The 20,959-nt window shown below is 44.1% G+C and overlaps 1 protein-coding gene across 3 annotated transcripts in view; it reads left to right on the forward strand.

Moving 5' to 3' along the window:
- MICAL2 (microtubule associated monooxygenase, calponin and LIM domain containing 2) overlaps window positions 1-20,959 on the forward strand; it is a gene marked incomplete at both ends in the record, with an annotated part of 99,340 nt that overhangs the window by 46,773 nt on the left and 31,608 nt on the right. Inside the window, 5 exons of one of the 3 annotated variants that reach the window (XM_084263858.1) lie at window positions 1,020-1,127; window positions 1,556-1,636; window positions 3,003-3,189; window positions 4,259-4,347; window positions 4,688-4,787. In XM_084263858.1, the coding sequence (XP_084119984.1) occupies window positions 1,020-1,127; window positions 1,556-1,636; window positions 3,003-3,189; window positions 4,259-4,347; window positions 4,688-4,787 (565 nt within the window). Of the gene's footprint in view, window positions 1-1,019; window positions 1,128-1,555; window positions 1,652-3,002; window positions 3,190-4,258; window positions 4,348-4,687; window positions 4,788-20,959 lie in introns of all 3 variants that reach the window. The other 2 variants (XM_084263859.1, XM_084263860.1) reach the window with 2 other exon arrangements.

Consider the following 20,959-nt stretch of genomic DNA (forward strand, 5'->3'; position numbering starts at 1 on the left):
CTGGCTGCTGCACACATTCACATACACACACCCCTTTCTTTTCCAGTCTCCAGGCATGTGTCTTGACATGGAAACCCAGACTCTGCAGTCCGTGGTAGCATTTGGAACCACAGCCTTAGGAACTGTCTTTGCAGTTCTGTCTATTTGATATACTTTGTTAGAAACAGCCTAATTTTCATGGCTGCAATAGTGTGATGGAGCAAATTAAAGGCGATGTCTTCCTTCTGTGAGTGTGGTTTGTCCTGGTCTTCCTTGGCATTGAGTCACCGGGGAGAAGGGGAATGGTTGCTCTGCAAGCACCACCACGTTTCTGTGCAGGACTTCTGGTACATTTTCATAGGATGTTTCCTGAAACACCATGGTTTGCGGTCCATTAATTTAAGTTTATTGCTCACCCCCATTCTGAAGTATAACAACAAAGTCTGAAGAAGTCAAAGTGAACAATAGGGGGTTTTGATACATGAGAACAGTCCAACCCTGATAGCTAGTCACTCCTGGCTCAGCCTCTGCGTGGATGTGGTGGGAGGCTTTGTGCTGTGGAAGCAGTGTTTGCTCCCAGTAGCTATTTCTCCATCATCCACAGGGAGAATCATAGAATCATAGAATTGTAGGGATTGGAAGGGACCTCAAGAGATCATCGGGTCCAACCCCCCTGCCAAAGCAGCTCCCTAGGACATATCACTCAGATAGGCTTCCAGACAGGTCTTGAATATCTCCAGAGATGGAGACTCCACCACCTCCCTGGGCAGCCTGTCCCAGGGCTCTGTCACCCTCACTGTGAAAAAGTTCTTCCACATGTGGGCTGCATGGAAGCCTTCTGCGGCCACCAGCTGGACCATGGCTAATCACGCATGAACATGCTTGTGCTCTGCAAGACTGCCTCTGCTCTTTCTCCCAGCCTCTCTTTATCATTATTTGCATGTTTTCAAATCATTCTTGTCCTTTTCTCATGAAAATCTTTTTCAAGAATAACTAAAGCTCTTCCTTCTGTTCTTCATCTTCTCCCCTTTTCTGGTTAGATGACTGTAGGAAAGGTTTCACATGCAATTGGAGCTGTGGCTGAAGTTCTTGTCAATCTGTATGTGAATGATCACAGACCCAAGCCACAGCTTCCCCCCCTTGAAATGGTAAGACTGAACCCACAAAGAAGCAGTAACTTGCATGGTGCTTCCAGAATGTCACCCTGACTTAAGACCCTGGATGTCAAGCACTTTAAGTGTTATGAAAGGTCTTAATCTAAAGCTTAATAAGGGATCAAGTGGATATTGGCAAAATATGCTGATGTGTGAATGTGCTGGAAATGTTGCTCACCCTGTCTTCTATTTATATTTTTATTATTTGTCTGTGTGAATTAAAACTTCAGGAGGCTTTTATTAAATGTAATTACTTGTACAATTAGTGACAGAAGACAATTATTAATCTGGGTGGCTTCTAAAGAAAGTTTTGTACAGTACATGTTTATGCAGTTATTTTTAACACACGAATGCTGAATCACTGTGCCTCATTTTGAAGAGAGCTGTTTTTAAACTCTGACACTGTTCTGTGTTGAATTCAGAAGCAGTCTCTGGACAGAGCTACAGGTTCTTTCCCCATTCTTCCTTCTCCATCTCCTGCCTCCACTGGTCAGAGCTGTCAGGTATTGAGAAGCAAAGTAAGGTGTGGTAATGACACTTGCTTGTTAGCCAGCACTAAACTCCAATTGCTACCGCTTCATTGTAACTATCTGACCTGGTCCATTAACATCATGTTTTGAGAAATGTGTTTGTGTACTTTGCCATTTGCATGGTTGTTCCTTCTGAAAGTTCTGTACTCTGAAATGATCCCTTACAGCAAAATGGATTACTAACGGCGGGTTTGGAATAGGATTCTCAACTTTTAAGCGCAAGAGTGTGACCTGGCAATAATTGTGACTTGCACTTACCATTAAAAAATTATTCTGAGGCTTTCTTTTGGTGGCAAATTAAAGATGAGTTGTGTGGACTGTGTGCTGCTGTCTGAACATGCCTGGCCTCTGCCAAGCCTGTGCCTTCTCTGTCCCATGTGTGGTACCTCTCCTGGGGCAGTGAGGATGGTGGAGGGGCAGGGAGATTGTGACGGCTGTGATAGAGACAGGATGCTCATCTGTACCAACCTGTAACTAAGCAGAATACAATAATGCCAAGCAACATCCCCATGCCTGCTACTAGTAGGAAAAGGGAAACCCAGTGGTACCTAGCCCATTTATCATTTATTTTTCTGTACTTTTTGCATGTATATCCAGAGAAGATATGTGTGGCAATTAAAGAATGTTAATTGCCAGCCCAAATTCAAAAAACCTTTCAAAATAGTTTCAAGTTGTTAATATAGGTCTTATTCTAAAGTCTTATGTGGTAGGAATAAGATTTGATTTTTAGAAAGCCCCAGCTGTAGTCTCAGGAGGAACACAGCTGAGAGCAGCAGCATGCCTGCTGCTGATGTAAATGGTAGTTCAGACACCAGCATCAAAGACTGTCGGGTTGTCTTCCCAGACCTTAAAGCACGAGCCTACATTTTCCCCAGGAGTGTGCATGAACTGAGGGCGTCTGTTTTCTTACCTCCAAATGCTCCTGCTGTTCAAGGCTGCAAGGTCTGCCTTCGCCCTCTTCTGAGAAACACTGATGCCCACAGCCATGAAACACGAGGGCCTGAGCCAGTGTGGAGCAGGGTCGTAAATGGGCGTTTGGGGCTGATGCTGCTCTGGTACCCAAGTAAACATAAAATGTCAGTGAACCCCCAGAGGGAAGTTGGATGCAAGTCCAGCTGAAAACTCACCCCTGAAGTCCTTGTAATGGCTGATTTATGAATTTCAGCATTAACCTACAGAACTGCAGCAAACGAGTAATAAAAAGCTGACGTTTACTTTAATTATGTGTGGAGGGGGCTAGGTAACACTCAAAGCAGCTACAGCAGCTGCCCACTTAAGAATTTATATCTGGGTGTAGTGCAACGTTTTAATGTGTGTTTCTATTTTTATCTTTTAACAGGGATCTCTGCGAAAAGAGTTTCCTCAGTCTGTTGGGGGGAGTGACATTTGTTATTTCTGCAAAAAACGGGTATACGTTATGGAGCGGCTGAGTGCAGAAGGCCACTTCTTTCATAGGGAGTGCTTCAAGTGTGAAATATGCTCTACAACACTCCGTTTAGGAATTTATGCCTTTGATGTTGAAGAAGGTAATATAGGAACTATTTAAGAATATTTTAAAATGTCCAAGTATTGACGCTTTTAATGGAACTAGGGGAAAAATGACCTGGCCAAGTAGCTCGGTCAGGAGGAGGTCTGCCAAATATGTATGTTGTTTGCATCCATGCTGATCTGTGAGTCCTTGTACTTGCAGTTCTAGTCTTTCAAAAGAATCCAGTTATGACAGACCTGAGCTTTAAATGAAGAAATCATCAATGAAAAATAAGTTGAGTGACCAAAACACTATTTTTCCAATCACAGGTCAATGTGTCAATAAAGGATATTTTTCTTCAACAATACAGAATTTTTCTGATCTCTTACTTATAGCTGACTATTAAATAAAGTGATCTATAAGGATAAGCCAAGATTGTGGCAGATATACATGGACAGGGATGAATGCAGGTTATTTCTTTCAGGATTTTACAGCTCAGGAGTTGAAAGAAAAAGTACTGTCCAGACAGTGGTGTAATTCATTTCAGTCTGGTGAAGAACAGTAGGTTCAGATATTGGTCTCTCAAACCAACCTACAGCCTGGTGCTAAGGGATGGGGAATGTTTTTTTTCTTTTCAATTGAATGGGTAATTATTAAACTGGATTAAAATTCCCTTGCCACTTCCAAATGGTTTAAATAGATCCTAGTGTTAACTTGATCTTCTGCTACAAAAGGACTAAAGACTCAAGGCCCAAGGTGGCTCTTTTGCTGTTCAGAGAGTCTTCCGTAAAGAATTTTTGAACTGATTATTTAACTTTTTGCTACATGATGTCTTGTGCTGGATTGTGACTTGGTGTTTATAGAATTTTGTTTTCCTGCTGCTTACTAATCTTAAATTAATAAGATAGATAGTGGTAGATAAAAGACCTTGTCTTATTTAACAGACGTGCAGTCTGTGTACTGTAAAAGAAACCCATTCAGAGCTGTGAGATGTTTGGAGTTGGTGGCAAGTGTCCCTTCTTTTTGCTGTCCATTAATTCCCATGATTTCATCTTATAGATACAACAGTGGGGTTTTTAGTCCATATATATAAAATATTGTATGATTTTTTTTTTCTCTCTTTTTAGATAAATTTTACTGTAAACCTCATTTCAAGCACTGCAAAATCAGTACTAAACACAGGAAGAGAAGAGCAACATTACCGATCCAAGGAAAGGTACATACCAGTTGTTATACTAATGCAGGAGGTGTTGAGGCTGCTTTACTCAGAGCAAAGTGCAATACTTGTCTATGTACGGGTCTGAGAGATGTCTTCTACCTAATGTTCAGAAGTAGTAAAATCAGTACTAATATATAACCTCCTGGTTCTGTGAAATTGGCATATTTATAGTCTGGTTCTCAATGGAAATCAGCTTTTCCTATAGAATGTGAAGTTAAACTTCAGAGCAATTGGAGATGACAGCATATATAAAAACTTGGAAAAGGTAGCAGGAGCTGAACCTTGCCGTTTTCAGAAGTATATTTAACGTTGTGTTTTCTTTAATGTTTTGTATAAGGAGGCAACAGAAACATGGAAGAAAGAGGAAGCCAAACCCTCAGCAAACACCTCAGAAAGCACTTTGTCTACTGCTAGCAGTCCAGAGGACAGGTCCCCAGGTATCCTGACTTCCTTCTTTAGGGGCACGCTAAGCTGGCCCCTTCGGGTGACAAGGGATCTGCTTGACATTCCCAGACGCCTGTCTAACTGGATGCATGGTTTTCTGCACGCTACCAATCTTCATTTCAGGGACAATGCATATAACTATACCTACTTGTACGAACTCTTGAGCCTTGGTGTGCCATTCCTCTGTGCTCTTCTAGAGGTACTTACTCATATGTACCGGGAAGCAGAGCTATCACTTGAAAATGTGCTTGAATGGGTGAAAAAATTCTATAGGGTTTAAATTCTTCTACATGTCTTGCTCAGTTGTGCCTTTCAGATTTTCAAAATTAACAGCCTGGCTATTTTCTTGAGGGCTTTTGTTCATTTGTTGTTTTTCATTTTCATGCAATTACTTGTGTGATTTGAACGAACAGTGGATTCCTTTTGATATAAACGAGGTGCAATCAGAACTTTCAATGTAAAATGTACTGTATGTTAGAGCATGAAGGGCAGTGTCCAGACACATTTCCAGAACCTGGAGACAGATGAAGGATATTTTGTAAGTTCCCCCATTTTATCCTGTGATCAGAGCTATACAAGGGTCTTCTCCTTGTGCCCTGCCCCCCCCCCCCTTTTTTTTTGTTGGACCAAGAAAGAATATATGTTCTTTCAGATGTTTGGGGAGTATTTATGACAAATGACTGGGTTTTGAAACCTGAATATGGCGCATAGCTTTTTTTTTTTTCCTTGCTTTCATCTTTGCTCTGCGTTAATGAGGTTTATAACTTGCATGAATATGTTTTTTTTAAAAAAATAAATAATGTATTTAATTGACTCATGCCTTTTACATTTCTGACATGTGATAGATACCCTTTCTTGATGGCAGGAATAATCTGTACTACTAATTTATTGAAGTTGTTTTGAAATAAATTTGAAGAGCAAATCTTAGTAGAGTGAAGGCTTGATTGAAACTGTAATTAGACCTGACTTACTCCTCAAGTCGAGGCTTCCTCATTAGGTGGCTGATTGGAGGAATGTCAGGTGATGGAGCACTGATCTGTAATTGCAGTCACTGCTGTTGTGCCTCTGGGTAGTCACTGCTCCTGTTGTCTTTTGGAATTTTTAAAAAATACAAGTTGGGTATTTAATTCATTTCAGTGTGTGAAGCGGATGGCAGAAAGGTGAAATTCCATTATCTGTAGCAGCTGTTAAGTAAATTTCTTTCAGATGTCTCTCAACAAGGCCTACTTAATCAGAAGATGTCGGGACAGGTTAAATAAGGTATTTAATGGCAAGGAGACACCAACATCCCAAATTCTGATTACTTTCAGCCTAGTTAGCCAGTGAGGTAAGCATGCTCCCTGCCTCTCAAATGTTTAAATTCAGAATTTCACCAGGAAATAGGTAAATACATAAACATGGTAATATGTATAGCCTAAAATTAAAAGCATCTGTAACATTTATACCTAGCAAAAAGAATATGGCTTAAATAATAGGAAATAATGTTGTGTTCAGCTAGCACCAAAGTTCAGATTCACCTTCCAGTGGTCTTAAATGACTGTGATGCTTATGGGCTGGCAGTTTTTTTGAATTTTTTTTTAAAACATAATTTGGAAAAAGATTATTTCAATTGTTTTGTTTCTTAGGTGTTAAAAAGAAATGTGTCTTCTGCTTAAAATAAATGACAAACTGGAGTTTTCTTCTAGATAGTTTGACTTTCTTCAAACTACAATGATAAAGATTTTTCACATTTTAAAGTTATGTATTTTGGGAGAAATGTGTTAAGCATACATACAGAACTTGAAAAAACACTTGAAGAAAATTGTTTAGGTATAAGGTAGCATTTGTTTGAAATGACTTTCCATTAACACTCAAACGTGTTCAGCAAAACTTTGCTAGATAATTGACTGGACACTGACAATTACAGTAATATGGTGGACATCTGTATGTGTGTTAAGAAATGTATCTGTACTTTTTTATAGCATTTTAAAAGAAACAAAACCCAACCACCTACTTTGGAACACTGTATACTTTTTAATTGTTTGCTAATGGTAGTAATTGTTTCACCCTAAAAGTAAAAAACCTGCAGTGCAATTTACTGTGTTACTCCTGCAACACAGGAGTAAAGTTTTAAAATTTGGCTTGCCATCAATTTTGATTTCAGCACAGTCTTTAGAAACACTTTTTCCTGAAATTTTCTCCTGCTGTTTACTACAGGATATTTTCTGCTTTTCAGCTGAGTGTAATGCTAAACTTGCAGAAAGTGGTGATACAGTAAGAAACTTGAAAATCTCTGATGTTCAAAGAATTTAAATCAAATGAATCTTACAAGTAGAAAGTTTAAAAATTAAAATAAAATTTAAATCATCATATTTGCTTTATATATATTTATGTTGTAGGGAATAAAATCCCTACACTCCCAAAACAAAATTCAGGAACATGCATGCTGAAAGCATTTTCCTGAGGTATCCTAATTACACCGCATAATCCACTGGGATTTTGCAGGTAATTCAAGGTTTTCTATAGGTATCAGTCTAATTGATAGACTTTCTTTTTAATCTCCTCACATTGATACTCTGCTAGTAAGATTCAAACCTGTTTGTCCTCATTCATGATGCAATGAAAAAAGGTATTTTCATTTTGGCCATTTCTTCTTTGTGCCAACATAATCTTTCTTATACAACCAAGTTCTGTTGCTTTCTTACACAACCAAGTTAAGATCTGTGTTTTTTTTCCCTGCTGTCTTGTCTGTCAATCTCCCTTGTTGCTTTTAGTCCAATTCATCATTCCGGTGCTGCACCCGCTCACTGGCTGAAGCCTTTCTGCTCTCAGGTGATTTTTTTCCGCTTGCCAGTTCCCAAATTGTGTGACTAACACTGTTTGACAGCATTTTATTGCGCCTTTTTTAAGACTTTTGGAGCAAACTGTGTGTGTCTGGTATATTAATGGATGCAAGCTTTGGCATGATCATTTAACCTGTTGCTGAGTTCACGGTTCTAGAAAAGGTGACATCTGTGCTGTCTGTAGGGAATGTTTTTTCCTGTGTCTGTGCATGTACATTTCCTTGTGCCTTTAAGGTAAGCTAGGCAAGTAAACTGTTATTTGCAAGAACTAGTTAAAGCCTTACTTCCTTCACAGTATTGAAGGAAAGGTTTAAAATAAGGTCAGGACAAGATCAGCTACCTGATTCCCCCGGTTAGCACTTGGTCACCTATTTCCATTAAGCACAAATATGCAGTGAGCAAACAATGCTTGAGAGCTGTAGTGTTTCCTAAGCATTTCATACTGGCAAAGTCCAATACAAAAGGGTTCTGTCAAAAGTGGCCAAAGCGATGCAGGTTCCAGTCTTGTGCCCCAAGTAGCAGAATGGGCAGGCCTAACAGCGGTAGGTGTGCGCGCTATTCTCAGTCTGTAATACCGGAATGCCAAGTTTGTATAACTGGAGTGCTTTGGTTTGAATTGTTTGGTTAACTAACCGACTAGGCCCCATTTGCCACTCTGATGAATGGATTGTTTCTTGCTGCATGAGACATTGCCACAATTCTCCATGACAAATTTGTGGGATTATTTCCTATGTATTTTTTTTACATCAGTTCCAGTGTGTGTAATCGCATGTTGATAATCCAGAATGGGAAACAAATCCAAACAAGAACCAAGGGCTCAATCTGACAAGCAAATGCACTAAGGTTTTGTTTGACATGGCCGTGACACAGCCTACCCTGCTGAGGCTCCCTTGCAAAGGAGTTCAGGAGTTGATCTGAGCAGCAGTTTTCAGGGGTGGCCGAGCATGCTCTGCCACTTGCCCCATTTCATAGGCCTCTGCCAGGAATGCCCATGAGCTCGGGGTCAGAGCCCCACACTCCTCGTCTTGCTGACCCCACGTTTGTGTGACTAAAGCAACAGTATTTATTTGTGTGGGTATCCTAAAACGTCGTGACAGCTTTGAAATCCCCACACTGTGCTCACACAGAAACCTCTATTTTAAGCGTCACTTCCTGCAGAAATGGTTAGGACATGACTTCCTGCGTATTTCAGGGCTAAGGTGTCTTGTTGCAAAGCTTAGCATGATGTGAGATGAAGGTCATGACATAAAGGTCTGTCATTTCAAACCACTTCCTGTTGCTGTGTTTTTACGCTCTGTTGCAGAGTCTTCCTAGCTCTTCCTGGACTTTGAGGATTCTGTCCTTCTCCTCCTAAATCATCTGTCTTCGTTTTACTTTATAATCTTAACTGAATATTTTTATTAAATAGTTTTTAACGCTGTATTTAAATTTTCACATGGAAATTCTGTATTTTGCACACAGTGGAAAATTGTTTTAGCTTTATTTATGATATCTGCTGTAAACAAAAATAAATGTAGTTCTTTATAAGTCTCCTTGTTTCATCTCTTCCTTTTAAAAATATTTCTTGAGGACAGAGACTTAATAGTGACTTCACACTCAGTTTGCATATTCCGTTTCTGGTGTTGCTCCTGCGTTGTTTTTGTTGTGGCCTGACCCAAAGGCCAGAGACTTTTGCTGTGGTGGTATATTTGCATGTCTGTCCCTTTGCAAAGGACTATACATTGGGGTCCTTGACAAGTTATCCTATCCGCTGCAGATCAGGAGGTGCCTGGTGTTGAGATTTATCCTTCCTGGGAGTAAGTTGACGTTGGTGAGGATGGGGGCTGCTTATGTTGCATACACAAATGGCACTTGTCCTCTTCTCTTGGACTTCCATTACCTTTCCTCCTGTTTTTATTTTACATATTAACAAATGTCATAAAAGTCGCGCTAAGTGAAGGTGTTTGGGATGGTGTATCTTGTATGGGAAGAGCAGGTAATAACTGTGGGTAAAGCTTTACCTTTGCTACTGGCTCTGGAGTGGTATTTCCCAGCTACCTGTATTTTCTGGACCCCGGAAGCTGCAGTTAATGGTGATTTGCTAACAGTGGCCTTGTTATTTATTTATTTAGCCTTCCTTCACTCTGTCACGGCTTTTTTAGATTTTCATTTTTGTTTTTAAAGCTGGTGTTGTGGTTCTTTTTAAATGACAGGCTCTCCAAAAGAGCATTCCTAAGTCTTCCTCCCATTCATCTTCTTTTTTTTTGCTTGCTCTTCAACTCTTAAGTTCTAATCTCTTCCTTTATACTTCAAGAAAAGAACAAATCCCAGGAAAAATAGTTCCAATAATTTAATGGAAAGATTGTGATTTTTTTTTTCTAAAGTTAATTCAAACAGAGCCTCACTAGGGTTGTTTGGATGACAGAAATTATTTTTTTTAAGTGTTGCTAAAGACAACATTGCTAAAAAACAACAAATGTTATTCCCAGAGAACTATGCCATCTTCCTTGCCAAAGAAAAAGCCAACATGCACAGTAGAAAGTTTGCTGTCTGAGGGGGGAGATGATTTATATAATGAAAACATGGGGCAGCAAATACCATTTAAGACAATACTTGGCACCTCCTTAATTGCAATGGACAAAGCAATTTGGGTAAAGCTAAACTAAAACTCTTTGCACAGTTTACAGTTTCGGAGCAGGCTCATTTCTGCCATCTTGATCATTTCACACAGAGTTAGTGGCATGAAAACATCAGAAGAGGTTTTTGTGTCAGCAGAAGGTGATGATTTGTTTGGCACTGAAGCTTTGAGAGGCATCAGATGTTCATGCTGTTCTCATAAAGTTTCACTTATTCCTGCTAAAATATCAGTACAATAACTTGGAACTGGGGTAATGTTAGAGCCTAGGTTTGTTGTAATTGTCTTTCTTGTGGTGGGGCAGAAGGCCCAAAAAGTCAAATCACTAGCAAGTCCTGTCACTAGAGGGATGTACCTAGCGGTGAACAGCCCCTGCCCCTGCACAAGGTAGGGCACAGTGTACAGAAAAGGAAGAAAACAGACAAACTGAGCAACATGAAGGGAACAAATCCGTGTTAGTTCCCTCTCTGTCAGATGAAGTCAGTACACAATAAAACTTGATATTCCTCCTTTTGCTTCCAGTAGTGCTGCTAAAGGAAGAGACTAGTGGGTTCGGTTCCGTGCTAATGTAACAAGCCTACTTTGGGGCTCCTGTCCACAGGCCACATGAGCAGACCTCCGCGACTGGGAGGCTCGACTCCTACTGCTCTTGCGTTGAGCTCTCTCCAAAACCTCCAGTGCTCCCAGTCTCCAGCAAGCCAGTGCTGTTACAGCACACGCCAAAGCAGTAGTGCCGTGTCCCTTCGCGTGGCTGGAATTGGCAGCGGTGCGTGTTGGAAAGGCAGACAGGCTGCTACTCGGGTCTCAAACTGCCACTGAACTGGGTCGCCTTCCAAAAATCTTGCTTTAGGAGGAGATGAAACTAATGCCTCTTTACGAAAGACTTGAAATCTACTTGATGTTATAGGTGCCATTATAGCACTAAAAGTGCAGAGGTGATGTTTGCTCTGTCTGGCAGGCTCAGGAGTTGCTTTTTCCATCTCTTTATTTGCTTCAAATGGCTTCTGAACTTGTCTGTTGCCACTGGGGCCATTTGAGTTGGAAATGTGTACACAGATGTGTTTTTTGTGAAACACCAGGCTAAGCTTTCATTCTCAAAGCAAGGCAGCATTGCCTGCTTAAATGTCTGCTAATGAAAATCAGAGGTGTTGGGATTCTGTCAAGGTAACCTTCCTTTATTTGTAATTATGCTAATGTTTTTTAATGAAAAAGATCTTGCAGTTCTTAAACAGCCTTGATTTGAAAAAAAGAACACAGATCAAACTTCTTAAAATTGTTAAAGTTCAAACATCAGCCTTTCATTAACTCTATCAAAAGAAGTAAATTCTATTCATCTTGGTTTCTCCTAGATTGCTACAGCTATAAAATGCCAGTGAAAGTTGCTTCTGTATGTATTCCAACCTCAAGCAAGGGCTATGGCCAGCGTTTTCCCACAACATAATGGCAATTAGTTACTATAATTGGCTTTAATCCACTTCTGGCTGGCTCATTCCTCACATTCCAATCAAAACAATGAGTTCTGAAATGCACTGAATTCTGCATTAATATTTATGTTTTTGAAGACATGACATGTTTATAGACGACTTGATTTTTTTGCATGAATGATCATGTTGCTGGAGATCAGAAGACATTATGTATTAATGCCTGATCCAAGTATATATATTAGTCATGTTACTATTTCCCCAGGTCTCTCTCCTTTTCTCCATGAACTGTGTTAACATAAAGGAAGGGGGGCTTCGCTCTCATCTCATCAGGTGGTGGGCTACAAACTTGTTTGAAATGGATGGAATTTCTGATGGGTTTTCTTGAAATATGAAATTGCAAAAGAATCTGCATGTTGCTTTAGTCTTGAATTTGCTCTTTCAGCATTCATTCTGCAGGTCTTTGTTTTAAGTTTCATTTATTCACGTCTTTGTTTTAAGGGGTTTTTCTTTCTGGTTTGAGTCTGTGTGCAAAAAAATACTGTTTTGACAGACACTGTGATCTCTCTAGAGACTGAAACTCTTGTCACTGCATTCCAGAATCGCCATTACTACATGCATTAATATACCAGACTGATGCCGGTTGCTCTGATCAAATATATATTATAGAATAAATTATATATGTTATATATTTTAGAATATATAGATACATGTTCTGTATATCAAGTAGATTCTCATTAAGTTTCTTTTTCCTTTATCTCTACTGATTTTTGCTGAGTTTGTATTAGGGCATTACTGTGCACCATGCATTCAGAAGTTTGGGCTCTGTCTTGCTTTGCCAACTTCAAATTCCTGGTTATATTTTGAGTCTGTTCATCGAGTAAGTATGCATACTTTGAAAAAGTGTTTCACTGCTGAAGAACTTGTGTGGGTGCCAGCGTGGGCCCACAGGGAATCAGGCTGCTGGCGTGGGGACAGGAGTGGCTGCTGTGGAGCCCATTGCTGGGCCATGAGTGGAGAAGGGGCTGCAGGGTGGCATTTGCTTTTGGAAGCCAGGCAGGGATCAGGTCCCTGCAGCACAGAGAGCCAGTGTGCCACCCCATGGAAAGGGGAGTGGTGCTTGTCTGTACTCTTTGCCCTGTTAGCCACCATAATGTGGAAATGACTTCTGCAGATGTGTGAAGGAGGCCTGAGGAGAAAGGTGACAAGGATTGAAATCTTTAAAGTGTCAAACATTGTATCTTTTACAGGAGTGCTTTTTCAAGGGCAGAATTCTGGCAGTTTCTTGGGTGGATAACACCAGAGTTTAGATAGGACATCAGTTTGGGAATGTTGCTAGAAGCTAGCATTTTAAGGCTGACCTGTGAAATCCCATAATGGTGAGCACTTTCTGCTCTATCTCATCCCTGAGATTGTGGGGTGTCTTTCAGTTGTGTTTCCACAGCACCGGTGCGAAGACACCTTTCTTCTGCCCCAAGCTTTCTCAAAGCACTGCTGTCTTGTAAGCAGGACTCATACGTTTTTGTTTGTTTTCTCTATTATACAGTAAGAAGTTCAAGAGACAATGAAGTGTGCTGGGTGTGAATTTCTTAGTGTCAGGCTTTGATGCCAGCTGGTGTTTGCTTTCACCATCGGAGCTGCCTACGTTCATGAGTAACTCCACTTTAAAGCTGTTCACTCCTGTTGTTGTCTTAGTCAGCAGCTTCATACAAGGCCAGACAGAGTCCACTCATCCTGTGAATGAGTTATGGGGTGACAGTTTGAACGCCAAGCTAAGAGCCTCAGCATTGCCAGCCACAAAAACAGGACGCAGGTTAGACTGGGGTCTTTGGCGAGAGGACTTGGGTGTATTGGGCCAGCTGTACAGTGGGGAAGGCAAGCCATGTGCCAGCCCTGGGTGCTGGGCACCCACCTCTTGCTGATAGCAGCAGCATCTGGGATTTCAGTGGTGCTTTTAATCTGTAAGTACTGCTCTGCCTTCACAGCCATATCAGGGAGTCACAAAAACATTGTCAGAGGTGCCAAAACATCCCATCCCAAACGAGGGTTGAAACACCTAGTTCCAAGAAGTTTCTTCCTCCCTGCATCCCAAGCAAGGCCCACATACAGATATGCAACATGGTCAGCTGCTAGACCTTGTGTCTGGAAGGGGGGGACACACCCCAACCCAGGCAGATCAGGGTGCTCTCGGTGGTGTTTTCTGAACCAGCCTCCCAGCAGAAACTTTCTTCCTGACCACCAGGACAGTGGGCATGTTGTGGCCCAAAGCATAAAGATCAATATAATTTTGAAATTTCTTGTTTCCTGGCTCTGTTTCTGTTTTTCATCTGCCTTCAGGGATGTTCTCTGAGTTTGTATGAGTGTAAGTTTTTTATACTTTGGTTAACCTGGCAAGGCTTACTCCCCTGTTCTGATTGTGCAGGGCTCCCGTTTGGCCTGACTTGCCTTAGGGAGAAATACCAGGGGAGTTCTCACTGTACCTTGTTTCAATATGAATTCCTCTCTCCTCACTTAAAACAAGCTAAAGAGGAGGAGGGAGGATAACCGTTAACGCTTCCGGCTGCTTATGGCATGGCAGTGTTGATATGATGGGGAGGCTGCTGCAGCTGGCTTGGTTGAAGATTTTTCAGTGGAGCATCTTTGACCATTTTTGTCCAAGACAGGCAGAGGCACACGCAGAGCAGCCACTCCTGAGCAGAGCTGATAAAACACAGCTGCCCTGAGCCAGATGGTGTCCGAGGCATTTGGCCCAGCACTCCCAGTGCGGTGAGGGATGTCGTTTGGCAGAGTTCAGGCTTTGTGCTGGTGTGGGCAGTGTGTGCTCTGCCCATGGTGGGGGCAGGGGGTGGGTGAGCATCCAGGCTGGTCCAGCTGCCCCAGCAGGGGCACGGCTCTGCCTGAATTTGGCTGGTTCCCGAGCCCTTGTCATCTCCTTGTCAGGTCACGGCAATGTGATTTGCTTGACGCTGGTTTGGCAGATAACTTGGGAGCAGCAGCAGCCCGTACAGAAAGTCAGGCTGCCTTGTCAAGTGGGACTTGTCAAAATGAATAACATCTCCTGCTTCCATCTCTTCATGGGCCCTGGTGTTACAAGTGGGGGCCCTCAGATGCTGGAGCGATCAACGCCTTATAAATGGTAATTGTAGCAGGTGCTGAGAGCCGCCTGCAAAGCCCTGGGTGGGTGGACACTAAGCCCCTTTGGAAAGGGGCTGTGCTGCCTGTGTGGTGGCACACTGCTCCCTGGCGGGTTTCTGAAGGGGACCTGTGCCAGGGACTGTCACGGGACCTGGTGTTTCTCATCAGCTAAGCAAAGCCCATTGCGATTACACCGTCAGGCATGGCATAACATGGAAATGGGTTTCGGTGCGGCCCTGTGCAGCGCTGAATTGGCACAGTGTGTGTGTGAGCCACCAGCCTGTAACTCAGCACCTTTCCCTCATTAAATTGGGCTCGGGAGTTAGCAAGGCCTCTGGGACAAGGAGGAGGGATGCAATGATGCATTTATCTGTTTGGTGGTAGCAGAGGGAGCTTGCCTGCTGGTAGACTGCGTTTAGCGGTTGGTTAGTCACCGAGGGGCAGTAAACAGCTCTGAGATTTCAGCTTTCGAAAATCTGAGCTGGAGTTTTTTGGCAGAGCAAAGCTCTAGTAGAGCTGGGATGGCCCCACCACGCCAGGCAGTGCACAGGAGTGCTGAGAGCGTGAAACAGCACCAGCCCTGGATTTGGGTCCGCGCCTCAGTGCCCTGTGCACGCTCTCGCTGGGTCCCTGTGGGGACAGGCAGTGTCGCCCTGCGATGCCAGGAGGGGTTTGCTCTCTTCCAGCACAAGGCTGAGAGGCCCGTGCAGCTGAACTGCTCCTGTTCAGCTTGAGCAAAACTGGCACAGGTGCTGGGTAGCTGTGGGGAGACCTACCCTGTGTTTCCACGGGTATAAACTGCCTTAAAATCACTCCAGGAGAAAATGACTAACAAAGCTAATTGCAAGGTTTTAGGTCTCTAAGGATATTCACGTAGCTCACGTCTGTAATAGGCAACATATTACAGACAAGAAAGGCTCTCCACTGCAATGCCTGGCTGTCAGCTTTGCCCTTGTACTTGTGGGAAGGAGGAGGACAGTGGTGATCACAAAAGCACTTGAGATCCCCCAAGTCTCTGATCCTACATGCCAAGAGATTTCTCCATCCTTGTTTCTGGGCTTAGAGATGACTTGGGGGACTGACCCTGCTGTGGAGCTGGATCTTGGCCCTCCACACACTCTTGCTGCCATGTTCTGTCCTTGGCCATTCCTGCTAGGCACAGAACCTTTGCAGGACAGTGGTGCTGCTTGAAGGCTGCATTAGATGCTGGAATGCACACAGCCTACTCAGGATACTGATGCAAAATTTATTTAAAAAAAAAAAAATCAAAAATTATTTTTAGGTTATGGTGGATCATCACCATGTGTTTTTCCATAAGTGTGTGGATTTTACAAGCCTGTCATTGAGAGAATCACAGTTGCAATGATCTCAGTGAGCAGAAGAACTGTACTGAATTTGCATGTCTTCTGCTAATATGAAGCTGCTTCGAGCCTGTGTACTTTCTGCAGGGCTCAGCTGGGTAGTCTGTTTCCAGAGAGATGAAGGGAAAGGTCTGTTAAAAACTGCTACAGGAGGGCTTCTGCTAGATCTGTATGTACAGGGACCTCAAAATACCATCATTATATTCCTGATTAGAGGCTGATGAGCCATAAAATAACCATGGTTAACTTCTCAGGTTTGATAATCTGCTCAAAACAGGCCATGCCAAGGCACCAGCCCTGCCTGGCTCCTGTGCAGTGATGGTCCTGACCTGAGAGCATCTTCAGAGACTATCCTTCCCTAAAGCAGGATGAGGGCTGAAGGGGCTGGGGCTCAGGGTACAGACAGGCAGTCTGGTGCATGACCTTCCCATGTTGTCCCAAAGATTTTGGTCACCTTGTTGCTTTCTCTGCTCCTTGGAAAGATTTTCCCTCAGTGGTCCCATCTGCTCAGCTGCAGTCTCTGCTGGGTCTGCTGGGTGAATTCCTGCAAGTCCACAAACTGTCTGAAGATGGTCTTGCTGTCCAAATGTTCCTGCTGATTTACCCTTAGTGAGTAAATGATCACGGTGTTTGGATTATTGGTGCTGTGGGGAGAAAATGAGGATTTGTACTTAGCCACACACCTCCAAGTTTTGTAAAGTCTCCCTGTGTTGCAGAGACCTTGTAACCTCTTTGTGCCCCCCGGCTGCACCTCTATCTCATTTGAGGCACTGATGGCACACAGGTTGCTGTGTCTCAAAGGCAAGGGTGAGCCATAGAATATTGAATTCAGAAAACGTGGTGTGATGATGGAGAATAAAAGTGTTTCACCAGAAAGAGATTTGCATCTGCCTGTGGGGTCTGCGGGGGCTGTTTGGCCAAACCCATACTTTGGAGCAGGTTTTGACCAGCCCTGACCCTCGGGTGAGCACCAACCCAGATGCAAGCCCTGCCTGGGAAGCTTTAGGGATACTTCTCGCCTGCCACACCATTTAGCTAAATCCTTGCCCTGTGAGGGAAGCAGTTGTTTCTCTCCCAGTGCGAGAAGGATGAGGTGGGTTTTGAAATGCAGACAAAGAAGAAATTGTTTATCCAAATTTTTCATTGTGTTTGAGTTGGAGGGCAGGATGAATACTGGATTGTTCTGCTGAATCCTCTGACTGTACTGCTGCTGTTTAAGTAACTGAAGGCAGCTAAGCAGCTAAGCTCCACCGCTTGCATAAAAAAAACCAACCCTAACCAAAAAAACCCTACAGCCATGTTATTTGCTCTTGGTGCACATCAGTTACGGACTGCTCAGGAGAGCTGTAACTGAGGGGAGACGCTTGCACCAGAGACAGGCAGTACGGCCTGTGTGGAAATGCTGTGCCCAGTCTGGTACTAAAGCCAGTAAACTCATTCCAAGCTCTGGCTGGGCAGGCAGCATCTTCTCCAAATGTGGTCGCCCACACCACTCCATGGTGCAGGGTGCCCTCTTGCCCTCATCAGTGTGGTCAGTGCCCTCGGGCTAGTGAGGGTGAGAACAGTCTCAGCTCCTCCTGCCTGTGCTGTGCCTGGCAGCACAGTGCTGACATGCTTCTACCCAGCCTGGCTCACTCCCGATTTAGGACCTGCCTCTCTGTCACTTGCTTTAGGAAGAGGAAGCATGGGACTGGTTTTGTGGTACCGCAGAGCTATTGTCATTGCTTTGTTGAACAGAACCCTCCCCCAGGCCCTCGTCTTGTGCCAGGTCCACCTGCTGTGGAGCCAGCAAGATGTTACTGGCCTCAGAAACTACCCAGCTCAATGCCATAGCCAGCCTGTAGCTGGGCGAGGGCTGTCAAGGGTTGGATCTGGAAGAAGAGTGAAGGGAGCACCCAGGAGCCTGCTGGCTGGCAGGGACATCACCCTGGGAAGGGCTGTTGGGAAGGACAACCAGGATGTCAGGGATCAGCTAGGCAAGGTGCAGTGTGCTTGGTAGGGGAGAGGAGTGAGGAGAATCGGGAGATCATTGGAAAAGACAATAGTGTGGTCAAAACAAGAGTACTGGTGTGGTGTGATGGATGAGGAAGAATCATCGTATGTGGATGACAGCAGAGTAAGGAGGAAGTTAACAACAATTTAAGGAATGGAAAATTTAAATTCTCTTAATCCCACCAGACCTCCAGACAGCAAGTTAGAGTTCTGTAAATTCAGTCCATAAACCAGACAGCATAACCACAGGGTAGTGCAAGCTACGGAGGACCTACCGGTCCTTGCTGAGCAGAGCTGGGAGGGCTGCCCCACCTGCTTGCTTCCCCTCACCCCTCTGCAGGAAAGGACACAGAGGATTTGGAAATTAGCGCATGGGCTCCTTGGCTGGCTCACACTGACTAGCTTAGGAAACTTCAGCGCCTAAAAAATGCGAGTCGGTTGTTGTTGAGGCATTTCCACTTCACTGGCGTGCTGCCTGTCCCTGCAGCCCTACGTGCTCGACAGAGCTGGTCAGCTGACTGCGAGCTCCGATTAACGCCTTCCCATGCGCGCCTCCCCCCGCCCCGGGTAAATTATTTGGACGTTTTGGCAGAGGATCAGTAGAGAATCTGGTCCAAACTGTGCTACAGAGCAGGCGTACCCACTGCTGGAGGTCTTTAGCATGCTGACACATAGACAGTAGGAAATCTGAAGTGAGCAGGATGAAAATTAAGTCAGATCTTACGCAAATGCTATTTTGAGTGACTGTTTCCTGAGGACTCGGTGCTCTGTCCTCTGATAATGTCTGGTGCTGCCCCAGGGAGGTCAGTGGCATGGCACTGGCTTGCATGGGCAGGAAACGGGGCTGTGCCCTTTTCTGTCCTGCAGACCGGACGCTGCTTGAGCTTTTACATCGTAAGTGTTTATCTTGTAAAGTTCAATTCCTCTGACTCAGTCTCTTAGCTTGTAAAAGAAAATCTCCTGTGCTGAGGACGAAACCTGGTGTGGAGCAAGAGTGCTGGCTGGCCACAGAGGTGCCTGCAGCGTCACAGGCTGCCCGGGCAATCCCAGAGAAGTGGCTTGGTCCACCCTTGTGCCCCTTCCCCTCTGGGAGGGGTAGTGAGGCTGGTTTTGTGTCTTCTGGTGAAGAAAGGTGATAATGGGGTAGATTTAAGTCTGTGCCTGCCTGTGAAAAGGCTCAAGCGCTAACAAAAGTAGCTATCTCAGACTCTATGTGGGAATCACAGCCTTAGATCTAGGAGCTGAATATCCACCTCAATCTTCACCTCAGTCCTTCTGTGAGAGCTTGAGTTTCCCCAGAGAGCAGGAGCAGTGGGGGTGCTGCACGTACCCAGAAGTGCTGAGCAACTTGGGCCTATCCCATGCCTGAGCACATCTCTGTCTCCAGCAAGGCTCCATCTGACACCTCCATGAGAGCCGGTTTATTAGCCGGCTCAGTGCCCAACGAGTTAATTGCAATGGTCACTAGATGTGCCAGTCCGAGGTGCTTGACTCCCAGCCTGCAGCGTGCTGGGAATCCAGGCACTGAGGATTAGAGCCTGGTTTCCACCCTGGAGTTAGATTTCTAAAAAAATTAGTGTCTTCCTGCACAGCACCACTGTGCTGGCATCTCACTGAGAACCCAACTGCTGGTGCTCCAGGGATGGGTGACTGTCCAGGATAGAAGGAGGGCTGCAGGTCTCCCAGCTGGAATGGAGAGGTATGAAAGCTGCTTCTTATTTAGCCTAGCATCTGTTTGGGAGTATAAATGTATACCTTGCCATTGTGTAATTACTCATGTTTTGGGCTGATTCGGGAGAAATTAGTTTAGACAGCCCTTCTTACCTTTTTGTGCAAAATAAGAGCTTTAAAGAAGTCTCAGCTTTCTTTTTAAATTCCTTGTTTATATCAGATTGTCTTTCTCCTTTTTGATACTCCTTTAAGATGAATGGCAGCAGTGGCCAGCAGCAGTCACAGCTGCTGGCTGGCTGAATTCATTCACATTGCTGCAGAGAGGCAGGTAATAATTGCCAGGCAGACTCCAGGCCTGTGGAGCCTCCAGGCTTTTGTTTGAATTGGCCACACTCTTCCTCAGTGGTGTTTGTGTGAATCCAGCTGCAGCTTGTCCCTGCTCTCTGTACTCAGTCTGAACCCCTCTCGTTCTCAGGAATTGAAATCTGTCTCTTACAGGAGCCCGAAGTGCCACGCGGGGCTGCGTTTCACCATGCGGTACTTGCCTGCAGCGTTGAGGGCTCAGTCCAGCGCTGCAAGAAGGGATGCTTTTTAAGAGACCAGTCAAATTGTGTAACACCATCAGAGCGTACAAAAATCCCCTGAAATTTAGGTCTCTGGGCCATCTCTGCCTTTTGTTTCAGCCTGTTATCCAAGGTGTCACTGCAATACCAACTCCAGTCTTTTCGAATGTCCCGCAGAACGTGTAACCCAGCGTTCGAGTCAATGCGCACGTACAGGCATCCCACGCACTTAGTTACCAAGGCAGTCTGGTTTCTGCTTTTATGGAGTTGAGTGCAACATAGTTTATTCATCTTTATATGTCACAATACAAATATTGCTTAAATGCGTTCGTAAGGAGTGGGTATGCTTTCTAATTCTAGAGTGATTTGGGTTGGAAGGGAACTTTAAAGATCTAGTGCAAATCCCCTGCCATGGGCAGGGGCATCTTTCACTGGATTGAGCTAGATGCTAATGCAGAGTGCTGATCTTAAACCTGGTTAGTTTTCCCGTGAGTGCAAAATTATCTTGCTCAAAAAAGGATTCCAATGTCTAAGACATTGCTGAGAGCGTCAGCTCCGAGGTGCAGGACTCAAGAAGGGGAAGTAC

This window comes from Gallinula chloropus (genome assembly GCF_964237585.1).
Source record: "Gallinula chloropus genome assembly, chromosome: 4".
Lineage (NCBI taxonomy): Eukaryota > Metazoa > Chordata > Aves > Gruiformes > Rallidae > Gallinula > Gallinula chloropus.